Genomic DNA, 24,881 nt, shown 5'->3' on the forward strand with positions numbered 1-24,881 from the left:
CACTGCTTCCCTTCCTCAAACTTCCTATTTCTTGTCACCATTTGGAAGGTTAAATTCACTTCTTCCTGCCCTGTAAAGAACTCATAAAGGATAAATTAACAAACTGCCAAATCTCCCTATTTTATTCTCCCTGGACAAACTCAGAAGGAAGATTTTGTTCCCTTTAGCAATGTTTGCACTTCCTATTTTCATTATTTCACTTTGCAGGCACTTTGGTGCCAAATACACCTCTGTGTCTAAATTTCCCTAATAGTGTTAGTTTCTCGTCCCTGAGACATTGCCTAGCTCTGTAATATCTCTATCACTATTCTTCAGGAAGAATATAATTTTCTTACTGCTGTTCTTGTGTTTTTCTCTAAACCAGTAAATGTTCTGACTTGATTCGACTTGAAATTCAAGTTGTCACTCTTCATTCTTCTGGAGATTGAAACTCACATCCACTGAATAAGGTTGACTGTTGTTAAATATTTCCAGTAAAACAATGTCCTCTTGTCCATGTCAGTCCTTGCTGTCAGAGCACACAGAAATCAGGGCAAGCATTTCATTCCCTTCAGTTAAACTGATATTTTCAGGCTGTTTACAGGTCCAGAGATTAGACTGAGTTGGGTGGGAGTTATCACTGGCCAGGAGAAAGAACCATCATCCCCTCCTGCATGGACAGCTGGGCACTGGGAAATTTCTGTTGATGATTTGGGGCTTTAGTGGGAGCACTTAGAGGGACAGAAGCCATTTCACCAATTTAGCTGAAAATATGATCCCCTTTTCCCTAAATGTATGTCTTTAGGAACAAATGCTACAGAAACTTTTAATTTTAGAAGTTCCTGTCTAACTGGGCTCTGCTGTGCAGTGCTCTGCCATAACTGTACGCTTTAAAAGACAGCCCTTTAATCAAATTCAAATTTCCAAGTGTCTTTATTTCATCTTAGTATTGCCCCTTGGATGACTGTGTCCCTTGAGCTGTAACATCTGATGTTTGGATGAAAAAGGAAAAACAAATTTGGTTTGAAGCGTGGGGAGATTATAACAGGAAATTTGTGTCTCCCCAGTGTGAGTAGGTCTTGGATCATTTGTAGTGAGTCCTGAGGAGGCCACGAAGATGTTCAGGAAATTGCAGCACCTCTGCTCTGGAGACAAGCTGGAAGAAGTGAGGATGTCCAGCCTGGAGAAAAGAAGGATCCAGGGAGAGCTCAGAGCCCCTTCCAGTGCCTGAAGGGACTCCAAGAGAGATGGAGAGGGACTGGGGACAAGGGATGGAGTGACAGAACAATGGGCAAATGACCTCAAACTGAAATAGGGGATATTTGGATTGGATATTAGAAAGAAATTATTTAGTATGAGGGTGGTGAGGATCTAGCAGAGGGTTTCCAGAGAAGCTGTGGCTGCCCCATCCCTGGAGATGTCCAAGGCCAGGCTGGATGGGGCTTGGAGCAACCTAGGATAGTGGAAGGTGTCCCTGCCCATGGCAGGGGTTGGAGTGAGATGATTTTTAAGGTCCCTTTCAACCCAAACCTTACTCTGGTTCTGTGATTATTCAAAATAGTGCCAAAAGTTGTGGTGGGATGAGGAGGTGTTGTCCCACCCTGCTGCTCAAAGCTCAGTTCAAACTTTCATCCTTCTCTCCCACAAAGGGGGACCCCCCCTCTCACAGGGAGGCAGGAACCTTGTCTTGTGTCCCCATTCCCATCAACTGATCATCCAAGGCTTTTCTAGATGTGTGGTGACAAGACTCCTCTGATTTTTGTCCTAATTTGGGATCAGGCTTTTGGGCAGTAACAGCAGTATCCTGGCACTGCAGGGGCTGAAAAATGGGCAGATATTTTTTAAAGAGTCACTAAATGAGAGTGATTCTCAATATCAGGCTCTGAACATTTTCTTGGACACTGAACAGTCCACTGAAACCCTGCCAAGGGCCAGGAAAAAAGAGGGATTAAAACATTGATGCCAATGGAGTTTTGTGGGAGTCAAACATGTTTCTAAAAATAAAACTGGCTCAGCAGTCCAAAAACTAATGGAAAATACAAAAGCAGTCTATTTTTTTGAAAGAAAGAGACATACTTTTTATTTCCAACATCTTTCTGCTTTTCCACTGCTCCAGAGTGGCACTGTGCCCATGTCTCTGCTGCAGAAAATCAAGCTGAATTTGGTTCTTGACTCTGTGTGAGCCCAGGAAAAAACGACTCCTCACTATTTTAAATTTTTTGGTACTATATGGGTGTTAATGGATTAGCCAGTGACTCATTCTCCCTCTTGTTTGCCTTCCTATCAGGAACCTGCCCACCAGCTGTGCAGCACATATGTTGGGAGGCAGAGGCACCACGACACTTTCTAGGCAGTCTGGATGTGTCTGTGAGCTCCTCCAAGCATGGGCCATTTGCACAAACGCTGGGGGTCTCAGCTGCTCAGGGGGAGCTGTGAGCAGGGAGTCTCTGCCTTGATCAGGAGCCAGGGATGAGCAGGGCTCAGCTCTCAGCACTGCCAGCCAGAGCTGCTGCCAGCAGAGAGGTGCAGACAGAGAATGCTGAGAGCACGGCACAGACAGCTAGGAGAGGGCAGGAGCAGCTTTAGGGATGTGCTGTGATGCTGTAAAACACCAGTGAATGCTCTCCTTCTCCTCAAGGAGTGTTCCTCCACTTGCTGTGCCAGTGTGGCGATGCCACCTGAAGGAGGTGGCAGCCCAGGAGTTGGCTTTGGGAAGGATAGTGCAGTCAGGCTGAAGTCGTTCAGAGAAATGGTTTGAAAGGTTTGAAAGCAGAGCAATGTTGGATTACAGAGAGGGGAGATGTGTGCCTCTCCTCCCTGCTGCTGTTTTGTTTCACTCACGTCACTGTGGGACCGTCTGTTTGCATGGGAGATAAAGTTGCCAAATCAAGAGGAAAAAAAGGAGAGGGACTGGAAATAGGAACAGAACAAGCTGCTCCTTCTTTGGTCAGACAGGGTGAAAGTACATGGTGAAATGTAGCCCTCATGATGAACTGAAATTTGACCTAGAAGCTGATGATCTCCATGGGCAAAATATGAGTGTCAGCCCCACCATCTAAGCCTGGTAAAAAGGGCATTCCTCCTAAATTTGGTCTTCACTGTGGGGAGAAAATGTGCTGTGCTTCTAAAAAGCACATCACTTATCAGAGACCTAAACCTCGGGCCTCTGGCTTATTTTCTTTTTCTTCATCTACCACAGACAGATCATTTAATTCTCCCACCCTGAGTACAGTAAGATCGACTCTGAACTCAAGCAGCCCTGGGTGATGAGGTCAGGATTGCTTAGAATGAATTTGGTGAAGTAATAAAATCTTGAAGGCAAGCTAAAGAAGGGGGAAACAGTAGGAAGTATGAACTAGGTTACTGAGTCTCTTCTAGTTCCAGGAAACTGAAAAGATTCTCTCAGTCCTCATGACTGCAGAGACCTGAATGAGTAAATTTAAAAATGCTGAAAAGCATTCTGTTAATATATTTTCCCTAAAATCAGTAATTTCTTGGAGACTCTGTAGTAGGAAACTGGTGGAAAGGGTGGTTTTCTTGCTCAATTTCACATTCCTTTCATTCAAAAGTAAACACCTTGATCAAGAGTGAAGATAGAAACACATGAAGGATTCTAGTCAATTCAAATAAAAATGCTCTTCAGCCCTTCCCTTTATGCTAATTTCCCCATCCTGGTTTTTTTCATGCTACATTGGTGCAGAGTAATCAAATTAGCATAAGTTGAAGAAAATGCTGAATCCATTTCTGTATTTGCCCATGTCAGTGATGCATGCAGGAAGGATTCAACACATTTCACTTGAAAGTTGTCCTTGTTGTGGTAATTTTAAACTTGGCCTTTTTTGAGTGAAAAGGAAGAGCAGGCAATGGTTAATTTGTGTTTTCTTGTGATGCATTTCTTTCCCAGTTGTTGTGGGGAGCTCCTCTCCTAAGACAACAGAGCTCAGATTACCAATCACTGCTGTGATCTTCTGTGTGAAAGATAATGCAAAATTGTTATTTCTCTCCTCTAAAAGATTTAGAAATCCCAGGCTGCTTGTTCTGTGCCTGCCTGAGGCCTTCCTACCTGTAATTGCTTTGGGCTTTTGCTTGGTGTGGTACATCTCTAAATCTCATTGAGCCTCCAAGGTTAGTTGTTTTGGAAGGGTGGTTTGAGAGAGATCATCTAATCCCATTTATCTGTCAGCCTTAACCTGGCTGTATTTTGGGGATGTTCAGGCCAAACTGGCTGCTCTGCGTCATTTTTGTCCCAGGCAGCCTTGCAGTGCCAACCTGCCATTAAAAATGTGCCAGGCAGAGTAACTCCAGCAGTCCTCTGCACTGTGGCCCTCCATGCTTGGTGTTTTATTGATCTCTAATGCAGACACTCCAGCCTCATTATTCCACATGCAATAAAATGTGAATATCTGAGCCTGGATGCTGCTGAGAACAGGAGATCCTCATAAAGGCAGTTTATGTGTCTATATGTACTATAAAGCAAGAGATAAACATCTCTGCATTTGCATTTGGTTTGAAAGCCAGAGCCAAACGTTGCCCAAGGAGATGTGAGAGTTTGCAGGAGCTGTGGGAGGTGTGGTGGCTGCTGCTGGAGCTGGCCATCTCCCTGCTAGAGGTGCAGGACTGGAGACTGGGGAAGACAGAGCAACCTTCCTTGGTTTACTCCCTGAGTCATAGAAAAGCTCTGAAATGCTCTTTTTTCATGCTTGCAGAAGGTTTCCTTGGAACTGCCTGCAGTCTGTGGCACAAAATTAGCTCAGACAAGTGAGACTGGTTATACCTGTGCTCCTAAAAACTGGGAAGTAACAAGGAGGTTGTGAATGGTGCAGTGCATATCAAAGGCATCTCCAGGGCCTTACAGCCCAGCAATGCTCCAGATGCTTGAAATGTGCCTGTGGATGGAATAATGGTCAGAGAAAAAGGAACTTGTGCTACATCTTATTCTCCAGAATTAGTTTTTCAGCCCAGGTGGGGGGCTGCTGGCTCAAATTGGACTTGCTGTCAAGCAGGACCCCCAGAGTTCTGCCACATCCATCCCAAGATACTGTGTTTGTATCCTCTTCCCAAATTTTCCACCCAGGAATTAAACCCTCCTCCCCAGGACACAAGCCAGGTGGATTTTGGAGTGGAAGGAGGTGGTGTAGAAATGAGTTTGTGCTGTCTCATTCCAGGCTTAATGAAGTTCCCTTCTCAACTGCCTTCATGCTTAGATTGAAAGTAGAATTTGTGTGTCTTCCTCAGCCCTTCATGCTCTGTCCCTGTGGTGTCACTCACCTGGTGGACACTCTGTAAATCCAGCTTCAATAAATCCTGGTTATTTACATCAACCCTTACAGTTATTTTTGACAAGACTGGGAAAGGCTCTCACCTTTATTATCCATCTTGTACTAACCTGAGCTGGAGGGGGTGTGTATGTATCCTTATTTGTCTCTGCTGTATAATTTTTGTCTGTATCTTTGGGGAGAGGAAATTTTCCTTTGAAATCACTAAACATTTCTCTGTCATTTCTTATCCATCTCCAGTCAATATTTCATTTGTGGTAAGGGTGTTCCCTTGTAACTGGCAATGTCATCACTGAAGTTGGTGATGTAAAAAGAGCTGCAGGGCTGGGAGGTGCCAGGACACTCTCAGTGCTGCAGGAGAGCCCCAGCTCTCTGCAGAGGGACTGTGAGGGCTGGCTGGTGCTATGTTAGCTGGAGTTCCCATCAGATTTCTGCTTCTCTGTGCAATAAAGACCACGTGGGAGCCAGAGGAGAGGGCATTTCAACCCCTTGCTTGGTGATTTTGCATGACAAGAGTTGTCGAGTTTGTGGTGTTCTGTCCCTTCTGATGGACAAATGGGGAGAGAGGCAGGACCAAGGATGGTGGGGGGGATTATTTTTGGAGGGGTCTCAGACATGCAACTTCTGAGGCAAAGATTTTACTGATAAAGTACAGACACTGACAGAAGCTGTCACCATCCAGATAAAACCTTTTTTTTTCTTCTTTTCTTTTTTCTTTTCCCTATCAGCAGCTGCATATAGCATCTCCCCATTGGTGGAATAAATCTGATAAAAAAATGTAGTTGTAAGCAGCAATGATTTTATCCTGGTGAAAAGATTTTATCCAACAAGAAAAATGTTGTGCCTGGGCATAATTTTTCAGATATGAAGAACAACAGCATGGTATGACCCTCAGTCCTAAGGATTTAGTTTTAAAAGAACTACTGAACATATCAGATATACTCAACTTTTTCTCTGCTACATTTTTTTTTCCCATTGGCAGAGTTCAGTTTATAGATACATCTTGACAAAAATCTGCCAGAGGCAAATTTCAACAAAAGAACAACTTCAAACACATCCAATTAACAATTTATGAAAGGAAATCCGACAGAAAATTACACAGAGATTCACAGGGCATAAAATCTGGCACTAAATCAAATTTATTGTGGAAATGCCTGCACAGGGAGTTATGGCCCCTTCCAGTGCAGTGTCAAAGGGAACTTTATCTGTGGAGGCTCACAGAGTGCCCTCCATCTGATCTTTTCTTGCTATAAATAAAATGTTTTGTCAGACATGGCAATGAACATTACTCAGAAGGGAATGAAGAGCACTGATAAGCCCAGCTATATGCAGCTTTCAATCAGAAGCATTAGAAGTGATTAGATTTCTTCACAGTTTCAGATTCAAGATTTTTTCACTTTATCACAGAAATGAGGGGCTCAGTACCATGGACAGCACAAAATCAGTTTTATTTGTTGGCTCAGCATACAGACCCTGATAGCAGGTCGTGGTGTCTGTATTTAACATTATTATGGAGCCATTTTTATGTCTGGAAGGAAATATCAGCCCCTCTGCATCCTGTTGTTTTACTGATTTACTCATTCAGCAGCCATGGTTGGATTTTTTTCCGAAGATGTTAAGGATGCAAACACATGTAATTGCCTTCAGCAGCTCTGAAATTAACTTAGGTCACTACTTTGTTTAGAGAAAAAGATCTTTACCTATTTAAACACATGGATAGCTGGTTTTTTTGGTTTTTTTCTAAAAGATGACTGAGCAGCAGCCCTTGCAATGTGTTTTCTGAGTAATTTGCAGGGGGGGAAGTGTTATTTACCCAGCAAGTGAGCATGACTGAAGTTGACACGGGCCAAGATAAAGCATATTTATGGTAGAGCTGTGTTATTCCATGGACTAACCTAATCTGAAGAGCTGGTTGCTGCCTCTCCTGTTATCTCTGCTCCTCCACATCAGAACAGGAAACATTTGAACACTTATAAATTTATTGTCTTCCACTGAAATTCAGACCTGCCTAGGACAAGCATGGCTTTGAGTGTCCATTTGTGGGCATTGAGGGCCTTAATGAAGCATCTTTGCTGTGACCAGAGCACACAAATTTCATCAGAACACTTTTCCTGTGTCTCCATAAGGCAGATTCTTGGGATCTTCCAGCCCACTTGGCCATGTGCAGTTTGCCTCTGCTCATCTGAGCCCACTGGTGAAGATGGGAGGACACCTCTGTCACTAAATGAAGCATTAGAATACCCCAAGGGTTTTTTTCCAGAGTCCATTAATACACTCTTTTGGCACTGAAACACTCTACCAGGGAAGTTAGTGTCCAAGGCAAGTAATAATTAGTGAATAAAACACCCCCCAGAGTATCTTAATCCTATTAAAATATGTCTTATAAAGTGTAAATTAATCTTTAACCTAATTTTAAATGATGATTTTCTTCCTGTAGCACACCCTTTCTCAGTAGATCCCTGGAAAGCAGAAGGTGAAACAAAGTAAAACATTAATGTCAAAGATTTTCATCTTCTGTTCATATTTGGAAAGATACTTGACTGTTTGCTGCTGATTTTCCTATTTCCTTCTACTTCTTCCATCATCCCACTTCCTTCACCTTGTTTTCCTTGTCTCCAACGAAGTCTGATGATAATAACAATGAATTAGTTTCATAAGACAAAGTCTAAGTCTAGGCAAATGCAAAAATTCTTTTGTTTCTAAATACAGGATACTTTTTAAAGAAGTAAAGCAGAGTTAGAGAATTAAACAAAATTTCCAGGCTCATGTCCTCCAGTTCTCCAGCCCTGTGCCCTTCCATCTAAATGCCCTGTGGCCTCACTTCTTGTTCACACTGGGAATTCAGGGGTATTGATAATTTTGAAGATGTAGCCACAGTAAGACAGCAAAAGCTTTTATTTTTCAGGCACTACTCCCAGTGTTTGGGCTTCAGATAAATCCAGATCAGAACTTTCCTTTGAGTACTTGTTTTCTCCTGTAGCTTTCAGAGGCTTTGGGGATGTTTAGGTCAGGGATGTGCTGTGGCCACTGCCATTTCTTCTTTCAACTTCAGAGCATCAGAAGCACTTGGCTTGCTTTTTTTATTGTAACTTTTTGTTAGCAGTCAAAGCTCAGCTCAAAACCAAGTTAGAGGACCACGAGCATTGTTTGAAGTGGAATCCTCATGCAATTGTGAGGTTGGAGCATTCAACACCTCTTAGTTTAGAACTTGAGCTCAGCCTCCAAACCAACCTTGAGTCAGTTGATTCTCCAAGTGCAGTCAGGACTGAACCTGACACAGGCACAGAACCTAAAGGCTGGGTGGAGAAGACCTTGTTGAACTTCTGCCCCTACTTTTTGTGTAGATCCAACTGGTTCTTGAACAAGGTTTTAAAATTTGGACCTGAATATGAGTGCAGCTGCCAAAACAGAAGAAAATGGTATCTTGGGGCTTATAAAATGAGCTAAGGGATTTTAAAAAAGAGGAGAGAAGCTTCTTAAATAGGCAGAGAGGCCATGGATAAATGATTTTAAACTGAAAGAGGAGATATTTAGATTATTAGGAAGAATTTCTTTCCTCAGAGGGTGGCAAGGCACTGGAATAGAGTGCCCAGAGAAGCTGTGGCTGCCCCATCCCTGGAAGTGTCCAAGGCCAGGCTGGATGTGGCTTGGAGCAACCTGGGATGGTGGAAGGTGTCCCTGCCCATGGCAGGAGGTGGAATGAGATGATCTTTGAGGTCCTTTCAGCCCCAACCATTCTGTGATTCTATGACTGCAATCAGATGTGTCAGAAAAACCAGGTCAGCTCCACAGAGTGGCCACCACGAACCTGTGAGCTGCTCCAGCTGATTACTCTGTGCTCACATCACTGCAGTGATTTCCCCTTTTTTAAGCTGTGCTGTTTGTCTCATCAATTGAGAAGATTGGAACCTTTGTATTTTGAATTTTGCAAGTTGGATCTTAAAGTCTTCAAGACAAATGTATAGGATTTCTCTGTGCCTGAGAAAGTGTTTAATTCAGGAAGAATTTGCAAGGAAATCAAACAAGGTAAACGCGTTATTTTTCAGCTGCACGTCAACATTTGTTCTGTCAGAACTGTGAAAAATTGAAGCTAGTTACTGATGCCCAAAAGTAGCTCAGGAGATCTGACTCCAGGTCCTAACATTTCCTTTGAGACTCGAAATATTTCCTCTCACACAATTTACTTTTCTCCTCTTCACCTTTTCCCCGCTGTTTGTGCCACCTCTTATATCAATATTTTCTTTCCCCACGCTAAAGCTGTGTAAAACTGGAAAGCATTCACCCTTGCTTTGCTTTCTTTCCATTCTCCCATCCCAGCAGAGCCCTAAGGCCCCTTTCTCTGAGCTGCCTGACGACGAGAAGATCTTTAACGACGGCGCGTGGCAGAGCCAGGGCCAGGAGCAAGCCCTGCTCTCGGAAATCACCGAGCAGGACCTGGAAGCCATCCGCCAGAGGGAAGAGGCCATCCAGCAGATTGAGGTCAGTAGCCTCCTCCCACCAGGGTTTTGTGAGCTGCAAGTGCAGGATCCTTGCTTTGTGCCTCGCTCAACGTGAAGGAAATGCCGATTTACGGCGCCGCTGGAAACGGGGGAGGTTGTGCAGAATTTCTAAACATGGCGATGGCTGATAAAAGGAAAAGTTGGGGATCTGTATGGTTTGTCATGAAAATGATGAGAGCTGATTAATGGGCTGATGGTTGGGCTCTTCCCAGTCTTCCACACCAGAGATGCTTTAATTGAGCTCGTTCTGCAGCAAAACAACTTCAGCGCCTGCAAACTTGAAACTGGAATTTGTCACAGGCAAAAAACACTCAGCTTTACCATTAGAGAGAATAATAGGAAGACAAAAGGGAATAACTTGTTAACCTTTTCAAATTATTCAATATTTTGCTGTATCAAAGCATTTGGACGTTCTTGATGTAGCTAAAAGAGGACATACTATTTTTATTCAGTTTTTTTAAAATTTTTTTTCCAAAAGCTCTGTAAAAATATAAGGAACAAAAAGAGGCCGGAATAAGTTAAACATCCCACATTTTTCTTTTTATACTTCCCTTTTTATGCTTTTGGGAAACTCTTGTTAGTTAAATTTAAGACATAAATGGGTAAAACAAGAAAATGTTAAACCTTCCTAATTTGTATGCTTTTACAGACCTAAACTCAAGATGAACCAAAAAAAAAGAGAGCTTCAGAATAATCAGAACATTTAATTAAGGGCTATACTTTGTCCTTTAATTGGATTGGGCTAATTTTATCAGGATAGATTTTGGGTTGCAGTACAACAGGAGTTGTGATTGAGTTAAAAGTGCAAAAAGGGGACAAAAGTTCCTGCTGGGGGCTGGTGCTTGGAGGTTGGGACCTCTGTTTGCAAACAGTGATGGCCACATATGACTCAACTCCAAGTCAGAAATTTTGACAGTTTTACAGGAGCAGGTCGAGGTCAGTGTTTGTCTAATTTCTGTTGTGGTTCACTGAGCAGAGATGAATGAGCTTTGTGGACTTGTGTCCATTACTAGGGGTGAAACTGTCAAAGAATATTCTCACACTGTGTATCTTTGGCTGTGAATTGTCACTTTGCACTTCAAGGGATCTCAGTGCATCCAGCTGGACAAACTGTAGGGAACTCTGTTGCAAAGAAAATGCACATTTTGTGCTGTTCCTGCACTTGTTCAAGAAGGAGTGTAGCAAATGTATTTCTGGAATGATCTTGTGACCAATACCAGCTCACTGGAGATATTTAGGAGCAGTCTGAGTAGAATCTTGTGCCATGTTGTTTGGGATGACCCTGCTTGAGCAGGGATGTTTGAGCAGATGACCCCACTGTGGTGCCTCAGCCATGCTGTGATTTTGTGATCCTTTTTGTTTGAAATATAGTCTAAGCCCTTTTTAGTTTGTCTTTACATTCCTGTCCTCCCCAGGGAAAACCCCACATGTAGTAGCTGCCCATTAGGCAGTGGGGAGTGACAATCCCCAAGGCAGCCTCAAGCACACCAGCTTTGTAAAGTCAGGATGTGCAGTTGTGTCTCCTTGGAGAGATCTTTATTTATTTTGCTGGTTAAATCCCATTTCTGTGCCCCAATCTGATACCTCTGCACCTAGTTGCACAGGACCATGTGGTCATGGTGAGGTAGTTGTGGGAGGTGAAGTGAACCCAATCACAATCCTAAAAAACTTTGAAAAAAGATAAATCTACATTCATGTATTGTGCAGGGCTTGTATGTATTGTATCTATTGATTTGATCCTGAAAACCTTTCTGCCTAATTTGAATTTACCTCTGAATGGCTGAATTTGTGCAATTAATGATTTAGTCAGTTTAAGCAGTTAATATTGTTTAGGCTTTTGCTTCCTGAGAATGTGTGCACTGTATTTTTACCTGTTTTTTCCCCATCTTCTCCTCTATCCATTTTGCTTTGCTCTCAAAGGTCCCTGTTCATCCTCTAAGGAGGGCTGCATTCCACAAACATTATTTCAAATGTAGCTTAAACATTTCTCCTCAGGGGGAAAATATTTAGGACCGATGGTATTTTGTTTAACATCTCTTTTGAAAGAAATATAATGAAAATGAGATTTTTTGGACAGCATTGTTCCTCTCCCCAGCTGTATTTGAATAAGCAGATGGTGCTTTTAAATAATTTTCACTGTGTTTTGTTTTTCTGTTTGTTGACCCACATGAGCATATTTCTTGTGAAAGGACTCATCTTGCACATTAAAACTTCCCTGTTTTCAGTAGAAATTGTGGGTACTCAGAGGATTCCTTGAGCTCACAGTCACCACAATGACTTTTTCCCAGTATGTTTTCATAACCAGTGAGCAGCCAAGAAGGTTAAAATGACAATTTATTCCTAACTGTCAAACATTACTAATAAACTAAATTTATTGCAAATTTGATGTACAGCATTTGTTGTCCTTTGTTCTTTGGGGACCAGAATGAAGAACATCATATCTTCTGATTACTCAACTTTAGAGAAGCTCATGGTGCTGGTACCAGCCATGGGACTCTTTTTTACAAGACACTGAATTTGCCCTTTTTGCAGAAACACCTTCTTTGTTGCTGAAGAAATAAGGAAATTAATTCTCTTCTCGCCTTGTGTCCTGAAAAACAGATATAAATTCGTGTCTATAAAAGACATTTTCTTAATGTTCCAATGACTTTTTCCCACTTGTGTGTTTTCCACTTCTCCAAAATCTGTTCAGAGGTTCGGGTTAATGGGACATTGTTCTCTGTCAGAAACATCCCTCCAGGCACTTTGCAGTTCACACTTTCCACCTAGACAGATAACAGCCAAGTCAAAAGTTCACCTGGCTGTTCATTTTATTTAAATGTGCTCCTTTTGCTATTGCTTGCAGATTAAAACTAGAGACGTCTGCAAGAGAAATGTCTCACCAAAACCTTACATTTTGGTTAAAGATCTTTATTGCTTGGAAATGTCAAAATCTGGTAGGACACAGCAGCCTTGACACAAGTGTTATTTCTTAAAATATTGCCTTGAACTGTTATATAAAACCTATTTTAACTTGAACTGTATTGGCAGTGAATAATAGATGCCATAACAACTTTATATATAGCACTGTAAAATGTGCCATCAGAAATACATGAGCTCAACTGTAATGTGCATTGTCAGTGCTCAGTGCTGGCACAAGCTCTGTCATAGCAAATATATATATAATATATATAATTTACCATCCCACACCTTTCATTTGCACCTGTGGTCATCTGAAAAATGAAAAGAGATAAAAGTTTGAGAAGAAATGGATAAGCACTGAATGGGGAACTTCACAGAATTTCAGCTGGTGACTGGAAAAACCTATTAAAAAAATAAGATTCTAAGTGCTGTATTGATTCAGAAAGCCTTGTATGATCCTCCCTATGCAGACAGCTTCCCCAGGGGTGATGAGAAAGGAAAATGAGGAAAAACTCCCCCAAGATGCTCTACCAACCCTTTTTGTTTCTCACAGCAGTTTCCCATCCCCATGCTCTGCTTCCACAGAGTGGGAATTCTCCTACCTTGGAGAGTGGGCAGGGTCCCTTCCCATGGCACAGGGGTTGGAACAAGATGATCTTTAGGGTCCCTTCCAACCCAAACCACTCTGTGATTCCATAATATCCTGAAGAAAGCAAAACACCCCCCAGGAGCTGCATCTTAGTTGATGCATCCCCTGGCAAAAAAAGGAGGATAGATGGATAGGTTGTGGCAACAGGTGTGAGGAAAAGGCTTTTATTTTTAGGAGAGGTTGTTCCCTCTGGGTCGTTGTTGAGAAATGTTGATGTTTGTTCCCTATCTGTTTTGAAGAGAAGTGATAGATGCCAGCCTCCACTCCTGTCACTCAAGCCTTTGTAGGCAGACAGAAAATGAAGCACAATAAAAATAAAACAAAAGAAAGCCCCACAGAGTCTGGCAGAGCACGTTTGTTAGTTCAAGCATGTTCCTCGTTCCCTCATTACTGTGAATCCTTTCTTGCTGAGGGGTGTTCTCGGTAAAATCTCCCACTGATGGTTGCAGTTTAGGAGGTTTAGTGCAAGCTATTTTATACCTTTCATCAGCTTCAGTGGTCCAGGGTTTGACTTGTGAGGGCTCTGCCTGTCTCTTCACAGAGGCTTTTTGACTCAGAGTAATGTACAAATAGCACGAGATCATGACAAGCACCATCCGTGAACGGTCTGGCGCCTGTGAGTGCCCAACTCTCCTCATGACAGCGTGGGGGACCCTGATTATCCTGAGCTGCAGAGCTGCCTGCCAGGTGGACACAGCCATCCCTGGCACTGCTATTGAGTTGTTCCCTAAAGAACCAGCTCCAGTTGTCCAGTCTAATTTAAAATGACCCGAGCTGCAGGACTGCTCCCATTTATTTCGGGAGACTATTTCACGGTCCAGCAGGCTTTGGTGTTGATGAAATGCTTCCCTCTGTTCTTGTTAAAGATCCCTTTCTCATTCTTAGCTTTTTACACCTCGTGAAACTCTGCTGGACCCTGCAAATAATTCTTCCCCTTTGGTTTTTAAGCTCTTCAAATGCTAGCAGTTATCCTCCTCTTCACAAGTTGGTCTCCCTGGCTTTTCAGTCACTTCAGTGCTCTCTTCTCAATTATTTCCCATTTGTTAGTTCTCTGCTCCTGCAGCAGCAGACTGTGTATAGGATTTTGGTGTTGTACCAGAGCTGAACAGAAGAAATGTGTAAAAAGCCCCATGGATCCAATTCAGAGATTACAAGTCCTGATGGAGAATTTCTAGATAATTTCTGCACTAGTAAATTAAACTCACCAAAGACACTAGAACCTGCTCATTGCACTTTTCAATTGTTAATCATATCCTAACACACTTTTGACTCAGATTAGCCAGTGCTTACCCAGTTACTGACACAGTTTGAGAGGCAATGTCTTCTGGAGGCAGTTTTGCTGCATCCAAACTCTTCAGAGGGTCAGGGCATTTAATGATGTGCATGTGATTAAGAACAGTGTTTCAGTGCCTGAGAACAGGCATTTCCCATGTCCTTGTACAGCTGCAGCCCTATTGATTTATGAGTTGATCACAAAAACTTCCTGTCATCCTCAGTGACATTCAGGGAAGAGCAAGGTGAATTAAGGGTGAATTTGGTGGGAAGCTGTGCAGGCCTGAGGGTGAAGTGAGGTGTATGTGAAAATAGCAGCTGGCCTCTTTGGAAATGTGGAGAAGCCTTAGCAAGTCTGGAGAACAAGGAGCAGCCTACCCCAGTGGAATCCTGCAGTGGCCATTTCCACCAAATAATGATTTGGCTGTGCCCCTGGGACCTCCAACACTCCTGCACTGCTGTAAGGGACTTCCCTTCATGTCAAAACCACTCACACTCAATCTGCACGTCTTCAGCATGCTGCTTGTAAACTGCCACTGTCCTCCCAGGCAGACCTGAAAAGTTTCATTCAGTTTAGATCCAGGGGTGCTGTGAGGATCACAGAATATCCTCAGCTGGCAGGGACCCACAAGGATCATATATTCCAGCTCCTGGCCCTGCATAGGACACCCCAAGAATCCCACCATGTCCCTGAGAGCTTTTCCCAAACACTTCTTGAGCTTGGTGCTGTGACCACTGCTCTGGGGAGCCCTTTCCTGTGTCCAACCACCCTCTGGGGGAAGAACATTTTCCTTACACCCAACCTAAACCTCCCCTGACACAGCTTCAGACTGCTCCCTGAGGTTCTATCACTAAAACAGCAAACACATCACATGCTGTATTTCCTTCTCTTTCCATTTTTCCACTCTTTATTAAGTGCCACTGTTATAAATATATTGATGCACATCCATCTATTCTGTAAGGCCAGTACATCCAGACAGAGAGGTAAGAGATGAAATACCACTGGGGAACACATTGTGAAGATTCTCTCATCATCTCCTTTCTGCTCACACATCACTTTTGCTATGACTACATGCAAAAATCCAAACTTTTTCTCCTTGCCTGGCTAAAACTGCATTTCTTCTCCTCCTGATGGAAATTATTAGAGCTTGTATATTTTTGCAATCAGTGTTTCATCAGGGATACGTGTGCAGCCTTGGATATCCCTTTGCAAGACAGTGAGGTTTCAGGAATATATCACAAATCTTTTTTAGCCCCAGGCAATGTCTCATGTCTCAGGTGTAACCTTATGACTAAACTGTGTGTAGTGAAGTGTTTTTAACTAAATTAGAGAGGTTTCCACTGTGTGCTAGAGATAATTTTCCTTTTCTCACTTACATTCCCAGTGCCTCATCCAAAGGCTGTTAGTGTCAGAGAGCCTTGCCCTAAACCCTTTCCTTCATGCACTATTCCTTCAGTGAGCTATCATGAAGAAGGCAGTAATGAAAGCCTGGATTCAGCAAATCCCTTATGTGTGTCTTAACAGCTTTGCTGAATAGGGATGGACTTTAGAACCCACTAAAAGTGAAGTATTTCCTCTGCAGAAGGAGGAAATAGTGCTGAGACACACATAATTTGCTAACAATCTGAATTTTAGGAAGACACATCTGCATATTTATATCCAGAGAAGCTGAGCTGAGTTAAAGTCTCGTGTATGAGCTGTCAATGCTCATTGATAAGGCAGAGAGCTGGAAAGAGAGAGATCTCCAGTGCTGCTGGTGAAATATTGGTTAGCTTCTGCAAATCCTCCTGCTTAAGTGTTAATATTTCTTTGGTGAAAGGAATGTGTTACTTTCCTCCTCCGTTTACTGCACTTTTGCCTCAGTTTTTGCCAGCAGATGCTGACTGTCTCAATGAAGGAAACATCTTGCCCCTCTTTCTGTTAGCACAGACTGGATTAAATGCCTCATCCACACAGCAATTTTTGTGGCTGTGATTTGCTGCCTCAAAGGGGAATTACCCTCTCACCTATCCCTTGGGTTAGAGCAGCTGACTCTCTAGTTCTCTGATGCTAATTAATAACAATCGACATCAATAGCCCATCAACAGCTGAGATCCTCAAGCAGTGCTCAGAAGAGCTGTCCCTGCAGGTTTGGCTTCTCACCTTCCTCAACTGAGTGCTGTGCTTTCTTTTTTAATTATTTTGGGTAGGGAAATCAGAATTTTCCCCAGGCAAGATGGGGGGAGAAACAGCAGGTGAGTCTTAAGTCATGGAAATATAAAAGTTCCTGTTGGCAGAGGCCTAAAGCATCTCAAGAATCCACTGGAGCTCAGCAGAGAGGGAAGTGAACCAAGGATATTGAAAAGCCCCCACAGAGGTAACAAGGGAAGAGATGACTGAGAAGGACAATGAAATCCACTTTCACAGCAAGCCCAGTTCCCATTCCCTCCTATTTGCCAAAAGGTGCCTGGTCCTTTATAAATTATCCCTGACAGGAGTATTCTCCCACATCCTCACAGAAATTAGGCTGAAAATCACATTCTTAACATTGTTAACAATGAATGTCAAATTTTAGAGGCTGATGACAAAGACAGTATTAGTTTATGCCCTCTGCACTGTGCAGGCTCATTTAATTCAGGTGTTCTTTAATACTTTTAATTGCTCCTTTATGAAATAGGATGTTGCAGAGCTGTCTATCCCCACCACCCTGCTCACCATTTATCTACCCAGAGTGTCTCCTCTGGCTGTCATTTCCTTCTCTGCACTGGAGTCACCTCTCCCTGTCTGTATTGAGGCCTCATAAAGCTCACTTGAGGCAGAAAGACTGTTAAGACTCACCTAGGAACTATGGAGAATTGCAAATTTTAATATTATAATATATTTCTTTCAGTGCAAATTTTTAGCTAGACCCCTGAACAACCTGGTCTGACCTCAGAGTTGGTCCTGCTGTGAGTGAGAGGCTGGACTTGAGCTCCCCTGTGGCCTTTTAAAACCTGAATTATCCTGTGAACTCATGTTCCCATTACCTCTCCACCTCCTTTGACTGCACCACTGTGGGCTACCAAAAGTTCATGTGTTAATTTTGCCTCCATCTAAAGACAAAACATCTCTGTTTCCCTGCCTGTGTGAGTCAGCCTCACTCTCTCTGCTCTTCCACCCTTTGTCACCACAGGCAGGAGTTCCTGCTTTGCTCTTCTGTTCATGCCACATTTGTCATTTATTTGGGGAAATAGGATGTTTTGCCCTTCAGAAAGATGGGTGTCCCTGGAAGAGGAACCCTCTGAGGTGACCCTGTGGGTCTGTGTGCCATCAGTGGGTTTGCCCAGAGAATTTTGTGGCTCTCCCATCCCTGGGTCCAAGGCCAGGTTGGACAGGGCTGGGAGCAGCCTGGGATGGGTGGAAGGTGTCCCTGCCCGTGGCAAGGGGTTGAACCAAGATCTTTAAGGTCCCTTCCAACCCAAACCATTCTGTGATTCTGTGATTTTTGAAAATGTGGACTCTTATTGACATAAAGAGTTGAAATATCTTCTAATTTAAGGCTAAAGCATTGCTGTTGAAGGATGAGTGGTAGAAGGATTTTAGATCAAAGATCAGCTCATGCCCAGACAGTTTTTGTAATTTTACTCTTAGCATCTTCTACTAAGCTGTCAGGACTAAAAGGATTCCTCTGGATCACTCTAAGTGTTCCTGTGAATGTCCAAGACTTCCTTGTTTCCAGGTTTTAAACTGTTCCATGGATTTAAACTGAAAGAGAGCAGGTTTAGATCAGATATTAGGAAAAATCCCTTCCCTGTGAGGATGGTGAGGCCCTGGCACAGGGTGCTCAGAGAAGCTGTGGCTGCCCCATCCCTGGCAGTGTCCAAGGCCAGGTTGGATGGGATTGGAGCAGCCTGGGATGGTGGAAGGTGTCCCTGCCCATGGCAGGGATTTGGAACTGGTTGAACTTTAAGGTCTTTTACAACCAAAACTTTTCCATGATTCTCTGCTGTACCTACAGCAACAAACATCTGCATATTTTTAACACTGCCTTTGGAGGTGGTGATTTTTGGAACAAATGTTCCTGAGTTTCATCTTTCCTTTTCAGTTCTCCCACGAGGGATAAAAGCTGCCACAGATTTCTCACCGTGCTCCTATTCCCATTTCACAGCTGGAGAAACTGAGACATTATGGATCGTTTCTCTGCCAGTGGAGCTCCATAGAAATGTAAATGCCTTGCTTAAGACCTGGGAAAGAGTCAGGATCAGTGCCAGGATTAAACTGCTGCTTGTTCTGTACTTCTGCACCCAATTCTCTTCAGACTGTGCTGGGATGAGAGATCCAGATACAAGATCTGGCACATTTAGCTTCTAATTTTTCTCCCCATGTTTGAATGGCAGGGCAGAAGGAACATGGTCCTGTTCAGAAAACACACTGCCATCCACTGAGCTTGGATGAAACTCAAGGAAAACACATCAACACATCAACTGAAGGCAGATCTCCCCTAAGGGGGGCTTGCTGGGGTGGAAGTTTCACCCCTGATATCATGACTTTATCAGGAGATGCTGAACAGCAGCCTCTGGAGGCACAGCTTGCTCTGTCAGACACAGAGAGCTTCTTGCCCTCTGAAAAATCTTCAGGTGTGAAGGTGGGGGACAGGAGTGAGGGCAGGGGAAGGATCTGCTCAGTGCTTGTACACAAAAAACACACCTGGGGGAAAGCCTAGAGGTGGATGGCTGTTGTGTCAGACAGTGTGGTGTTGAGGGATTAAAAGATGAGTTTCTGGGACAGATGTGCACAAGGGATTCAGGGCTCAGAGCTGAGTGCTGGAGACTTCATGCTGATTTTGAACTATGCTTTATTGATGGTGCCAAAGGAATCTCTGCTCATTTTGCCCCTCTCATGGTTCTTGGCAGACCCTTTTCTCTCCTGGGAGTGGTGAAAGCCCAGATATCTGTTGGTTTTGAGGAGGAGCAACTTTAAATCTCATTCAGCACTGACAGTTCTTACACACTTTGTAAAGGCTGCTATTGTATTGTAGGAAAAATCTCACTTCATCTGCATGACCAGTGGTTGAAGGTAGCAGCTACTCTCTCTTTGCCTAACCAATTTTAGGAACTGGCCACAAATCCAGTGAGTTTGAGGAATTATAGTATCATAGAATTGCTTAGATTGGAAAAGACCTTGGAGATCCAGTCAAACCATTGATCTGACTGCCAAACTCACCACTAAACCATGTCCCCAAGAGCCACATCTAAACATTTTTTAAATCCCCCAGGGATGATGTCTCCACCACTGTCCTGGGCAGCTGTGCCAGGACTTGACAACCCTTTTGGGATTTTTTAAAATTTTCCCTTATATTCAACCTAAACCTCCCCTAGTGCAACTTGTGGCCATTTCCTCTTGTCCACTGCTTGTGCTCCTGATCCCTTAATCAGACATCCCAAGCCCTTGAAGTCTCTTGATTGTCCCTTTTATTGCAATTGCCATCTAGCAGAAAAAAAAAAAAAAAAAAAAAAAAAAAAAAAAATCAATAATGGACAATAATCTAAGGGTTGTAGCAGGATAAGAAGTTTTCTTTTCACATCTTCAGCCCAGACCCCAGGGAGGCAGTGGGCTGCTGTAAGAAATAGTTTGGTCTGCACACTGGGCCTTTTTTCCCCTTCAGAATGGATTTTTTACATCTGTTCTGTCACCTGTATCAAACAGTTGAACTAAAGTGTCTTCAGAAAGCTTCAATTTAACAAGGATTTAATTAATTTGATGATTCAGTCTCAGACAGGAAAGTGCCTGTCCAGCATCACTGCAGCTGAGGGGAGGACAAAGCACCCTGTGTGCTCTCCCCATTGCCCAAAACAGACACAACTACTCCTGGAGAGTCCCCCTCCTATGGTTTCCAGGGATTTCTGTCTTTCTCAACAAAATCCAGGTGAGAACAGATGTGTCTCTTTATTTTTGGTATTTTTACCATGGGGTGGGGGCAGTGGGAGACGAGTAAAGAGGCAAAGTGAAGGATGTCTTGATCAGCAGTGATTCAGCAGAATTTCACATTTAGTCTTGTTGTGACAGTCTCTATAAAAATCCTGCAAATTGCTGCAAACTTCAGTCCTGCAGCCTGATTTGATTGCTGGGTGCAGCCCAGAACCAAAAGTCACTCTTAAACATCAGCCCCTGTATTTGGCATGATCCTTTAAAATAACCCCTAAAAACAAAATTTCTGGAGCATTTCAGTTGTCACACAAGTTATTTCTCCCCATCCTCTTTTTCCTTGCTAAATGCATCAAAAAAATGTAGAGTGAGGATGGGAGGGGTGGGTGGAAGGAAATGAAGAGCAAACCCCATGACTCCTCTGCCTCCCTGATTTCAGCTCTGCTTTTAAATATAAGGATGCAAGGACTTTTGGGATTAGGTCCTTCAATCCTGAGTGTATGTGGAGGAAATAAAAGGAAATCCTTTGCACATTGGTGCTGATTGCTTAGGAGGGAGTCACCTCCTACTGAAGTCTGACAGGGCCAAGTCGTGTTCCCTCAGTTGTTTCCCCCTGATGTTCTTTCTAATTTATATCACTGAGAAGGGTTAAGGAAGGTGACTTCAGGTGCTGCCATTAGAAAGTCAAATTGCAAAAATAAAGCATTAAAAATAAATGCTGCAGCAGAATTGCTGAGCCAGGGAATAAAGAGCTTTAAATGCAAACAGGGAACTGGCTGTGCATTTCTGCACCAGTCACCTGTCTCCCTATCTGAGGATTAAGGACTCTGTGTCTTTTAGTCCCATGTCTTCCCATCCAGCTCCAGGTGCTGCTGAATGTCACAACTTTTTGCAGCTCTCCTATTAAGATTTAGAGGAACTTCCTTCCTTTTATTTGGATGGCAGGAGGAAGATTATTGCTTCTTCTGAGGAAGGAGAAGACCCAAGGAGAGTCTCTCATAAAAGAGTAGATTAAAAACATAGGTGGTCTTCCCTAAAAAAACTTCAGGAATTTGGTGAGTGGGTTAATTTGCTTATAGGGTGGATCCCCAGCCATGGGATATTGCTGTAGGTGCACTGACTTCCATGCTGTCAATGTCTCATTTTGAATGACTTTCAAACTCCTCCAAAGAAAAGCATGTGCAGCATTTCTGTCATGCACAGCTTTCCTCTCCCCTGGGTGTTTTTGCAGGAGCACAAGGTGTTTTACAGCCACACTCAAACACATCTTGCCACACTAGATCATCTTTCAATGTTTTTCTGTCCTTGTCTCTCCCCCAAGGTACCATGTCATCCCCTACATCTCAGGGTGCAGTGGTTCCCTGTTGTCCCAGACTTTACCCTGGACCTTTGCTGGGGGGTGGGAAGCAGTCAGATGGAATTATTTTTAGGATTCTTTGCAGCAGGCAGAGGGCAGTCCAGAAGGATTTTAGGGCTGCAATCTGTGCAACACAGAGAAGGTCTGGAACAGGCTGAGGGGCAAGTTGAAAATCTCCAAAATCTCAGTGGCATCATCATCTCCTAACTGGGAGTGCCATATCAGGATTTTTTACAGCTCTGATGTGCCCAGGGCACCAGTACATCCCCACCAATCTTGTGCAGTTGTTATACCATGGGGAACAGCCTAGGCTTCAAGTCTAGCTCCATCTGAGCTCTCTTTTCTCTGCTCCATCCCTCCACACCCCTCTAAACTGACATTGATTAATTGATAAATTAATCCTCTCCTCCCAAGTGAGGCTGGGGTTGGGAAGTGATGCTGCTGGATCCCAGAAACCTGGAATTTTCAGCTTTCTGTGCTTCCTGGCACTGACCCCCAGGAGAACACTGCTTTTGACCTGAGGACTTGGAGAAGTTTCCAAAATTGAGTGATGGAGTTAGTCATGGGTGTGTAGTTAAAGAGAAGTGTGTGAGTTCACATGGTGAAGGGTTTTGAATTTGGGGGTTTTAGAATATAATGATAGGTATGAGACAAGATGGAGGATTTTGGGTGCTGTCTCTTTCTGTATTTTTCCTTCTTCATGGTTTCAGGCAGTAGTTTTTGGTTGGATAGTTAGTCCTGCACTGGGATCACAGGAGTTTGGTTATTGGGTCAAAAGTATAAATAATATAGGTGTTATTTCTCTTTTGCACTGTTTAGCCTTAAAAGACCTTGTAACTAGCTAGGTTCACCTCCATTTTGCTCACTTTTAGCTGGTAGCTGGAAGAATTGCAGAACTTTCTGTACTTTAGATAAGATTTAATAAACAACCAAGCCAAAACACAAGAAAATTTGTCTCCTTTGTGTTTTTAATCCTGACTGAGTGAAGACAGAGAAAGTTAAGAGAAGTCACTAATTAAGTGCTGCAGATACCACATTTATATGAGGCCAGACTGCCAGCCCTGTGTTTTCTGCTGGACTTGTGTGCCAAGTGTGGAGTCACAGGAGCCCCAGGAGGAATTTTCATTTCCCCCTCTCACACTTGCATTCATCAGTGCTGAACACCATTCACAGTCCCATTACTGAAAGTGCTCAGCACCTTCTGATGTTTGCAACAGCCCTGCTCAGCCTTGACAAGCCTGAACACAGGAATGCAGTCTGGTTCTGCCCTCTGATTGCCCCCAGGTGTTGTCCTCTACATCCTTTGTGTCCCAGTTCCTTGCAATTCATTATTCCATCCATTCCAGACAATGTCCTCTCACTGCCCTGCACACTGGGCATTGCTCTGGATGCAGCCTGGCATTCACATCCAGCTGGCACATCCTACAGGGTCCAAACTTAGCTGCCCAAATTCAGTCTGGATGGATTCTGGCACCTCTCAGGGTATTTTGAGACCTGGAAATGTTTAGCCAGGTCCTCCCTGCTTCTCACCAGGCAGCCACACTCAGCTCCACATTCCATTTTTCCTGGCAGGTTTTTCCATCCTCCAGTCTCAGGGCTTGCCTGGAGATTTTGGCTCTGCCTGTAACCCCTGTGTCCTTGAATAACTGTGTCTACTTCACCTTTGTGCCTCCAGATGTGAGGCTGTTCAAGTGGTGCTGGGTTTGTTGATAGTTCTGCATCCAACCCCTGCCCCAAGGGAGTTCACCAAAGGTTACAGACTTCTCCACCTGAATAGAGCTTTCATGTTAACATGGAATTTACAGGATTATCATGATGACAGATTGAGATTTGTTTGGTTGGTTTTTTTTGCCTCTCTCCACCACTGATCCACCTTCCTGGATCACTTATATATGTATTTAACAATGTGGCATCCAGCAAAATGCCTAGAGGCAGGTGGCTGCTGACCTTTTGTCAGGATGAAAACTGACCTACTTTTAATTTTAAGTTGGTTTTTTGTTTGGTTTTTATTACTTTTCCTTTTCCTTTCTTCTTTCTCCTGACCTGCTTTTGCATTTGACATTATTTGACATTGCTTTACCTCTCTCCATGGTAGTTACCTTCTGTAGTCACCTGAGGAGTGACAACATCACAGACCTCTATAATCTGAAAAAAAATATTAAAGCAACTGGTTTGCACTTTCTTTTTTCATTTCCACTGAGTTATTGACTTGTTTAAAGAATTGTGAGGGCTAAGTGAGCTGTGATTTTCCTTACAAGGACCAGACTATCACAGCCTTGCATGTCCTTTGTTGTTTTGTTCTGTTTTAGCCATTTTGCCACCATGTGTAAGGTTTTATTACTCTATTCATCATTCAAACAGCCAAGACTTTTTGTAAAGCTCAGTTGTTTGTAACTGGCAATCTGCAACAGGGCTTGTTCCTAAACAGGGATTAGATGTTCCTGTGAGCAAGTCTGGGGGATTCTGCTGGTCATCAGGATTTCTTGTCACCCAGAGCAAGGGACTTTTCCCATAACTGGAGGTTTCCAGGGTGTTCCTGCCTGACTTTAAACTCTCAAAATAATCTATGAGAACACACTTTTAGAACACAGTTCATCCACTATGATTTTAGACATCTGTTCTACCATGAGCTGACCCATGATCAGCTTCTTTCCCTTAATGTACTGTATAGAATGTCTCATTGTTTATCTCAAAAGCTCAAACATACATCCATAATTAGTGATACCTGTAGGCTGCTTCTTCACCAGACTGTCTGGACAAAATACTATTTTGTTGATCTTTTTTCTTTTTATTTGAGTGGCAGTAATGCATCCCAGCTTCTGTAACCCCAGTGTCTTAGAGCCTTTCCTCCTTTTGTGTCCAAGCTCAGACTTTTGTCACCTGAATTTTTTTTTTTTATTTGAACTTGCATCTATAGAAAAATCATAAAAAATCCGAGAATAATAGAAAATTTTGGGTAGGAAGGGACCTGAAAGATAATTTAATTCCAACCCCTGCCTCCCAGAGGAATGCCACCCACTAGACCAGGTTACTCAGAATTCTATCCAACCTGACCTTGAACAGT

At 43.2% G+C, this 24,881-nt stretch overlaps 1 protein-coding gene across 9 annotated transcripts in view; it reads left to right on the forward strand.

Annotated features, from left to right (window-relative positions):
• The window catches only part of TSNARE1 (t-SNARE domain containing 1), a 448,668-nt gene that overhangs the window by 228,179 nt on the left and 195,608 nt on the right, over positions 1–24,881 (forward strand). For 5 of the 9 annotated variants that reach the window (XM_056484958.1, XM_056484963.1, XM_056484959.1 and 2 more), the window contains one exon: positions 9,573–9,734. In XM_056484958.1, coding sequence (XP_056340933.1) covers positions 9,573–9,734 — 162 coding nt within the window. The remainder of the gene's footprint in view (positions 1–9,572; positions 9,735–24,881) is intronic. The other 4 variants (XM_056484964.1, XM_056484966.1, XM_056484965.1 and 1 more) reach the window with 1 other exon arrangement.

This window comes from Oenanthe melanoleuca, chromosome 2 (genome assembly GCF_029582105.1).
Source record: "Oenanthe melanoleuca isolate GR-GAL-2019-014 chromosome 2, OMel1.0, whole genome shotgun sequence".
Lineage (NCBI taxonomy): Eukaryota > Metazoa > Chordata > Aves > Passeriformes > Muscicapidae > Oenanthe > Oenanthe melanoleuca.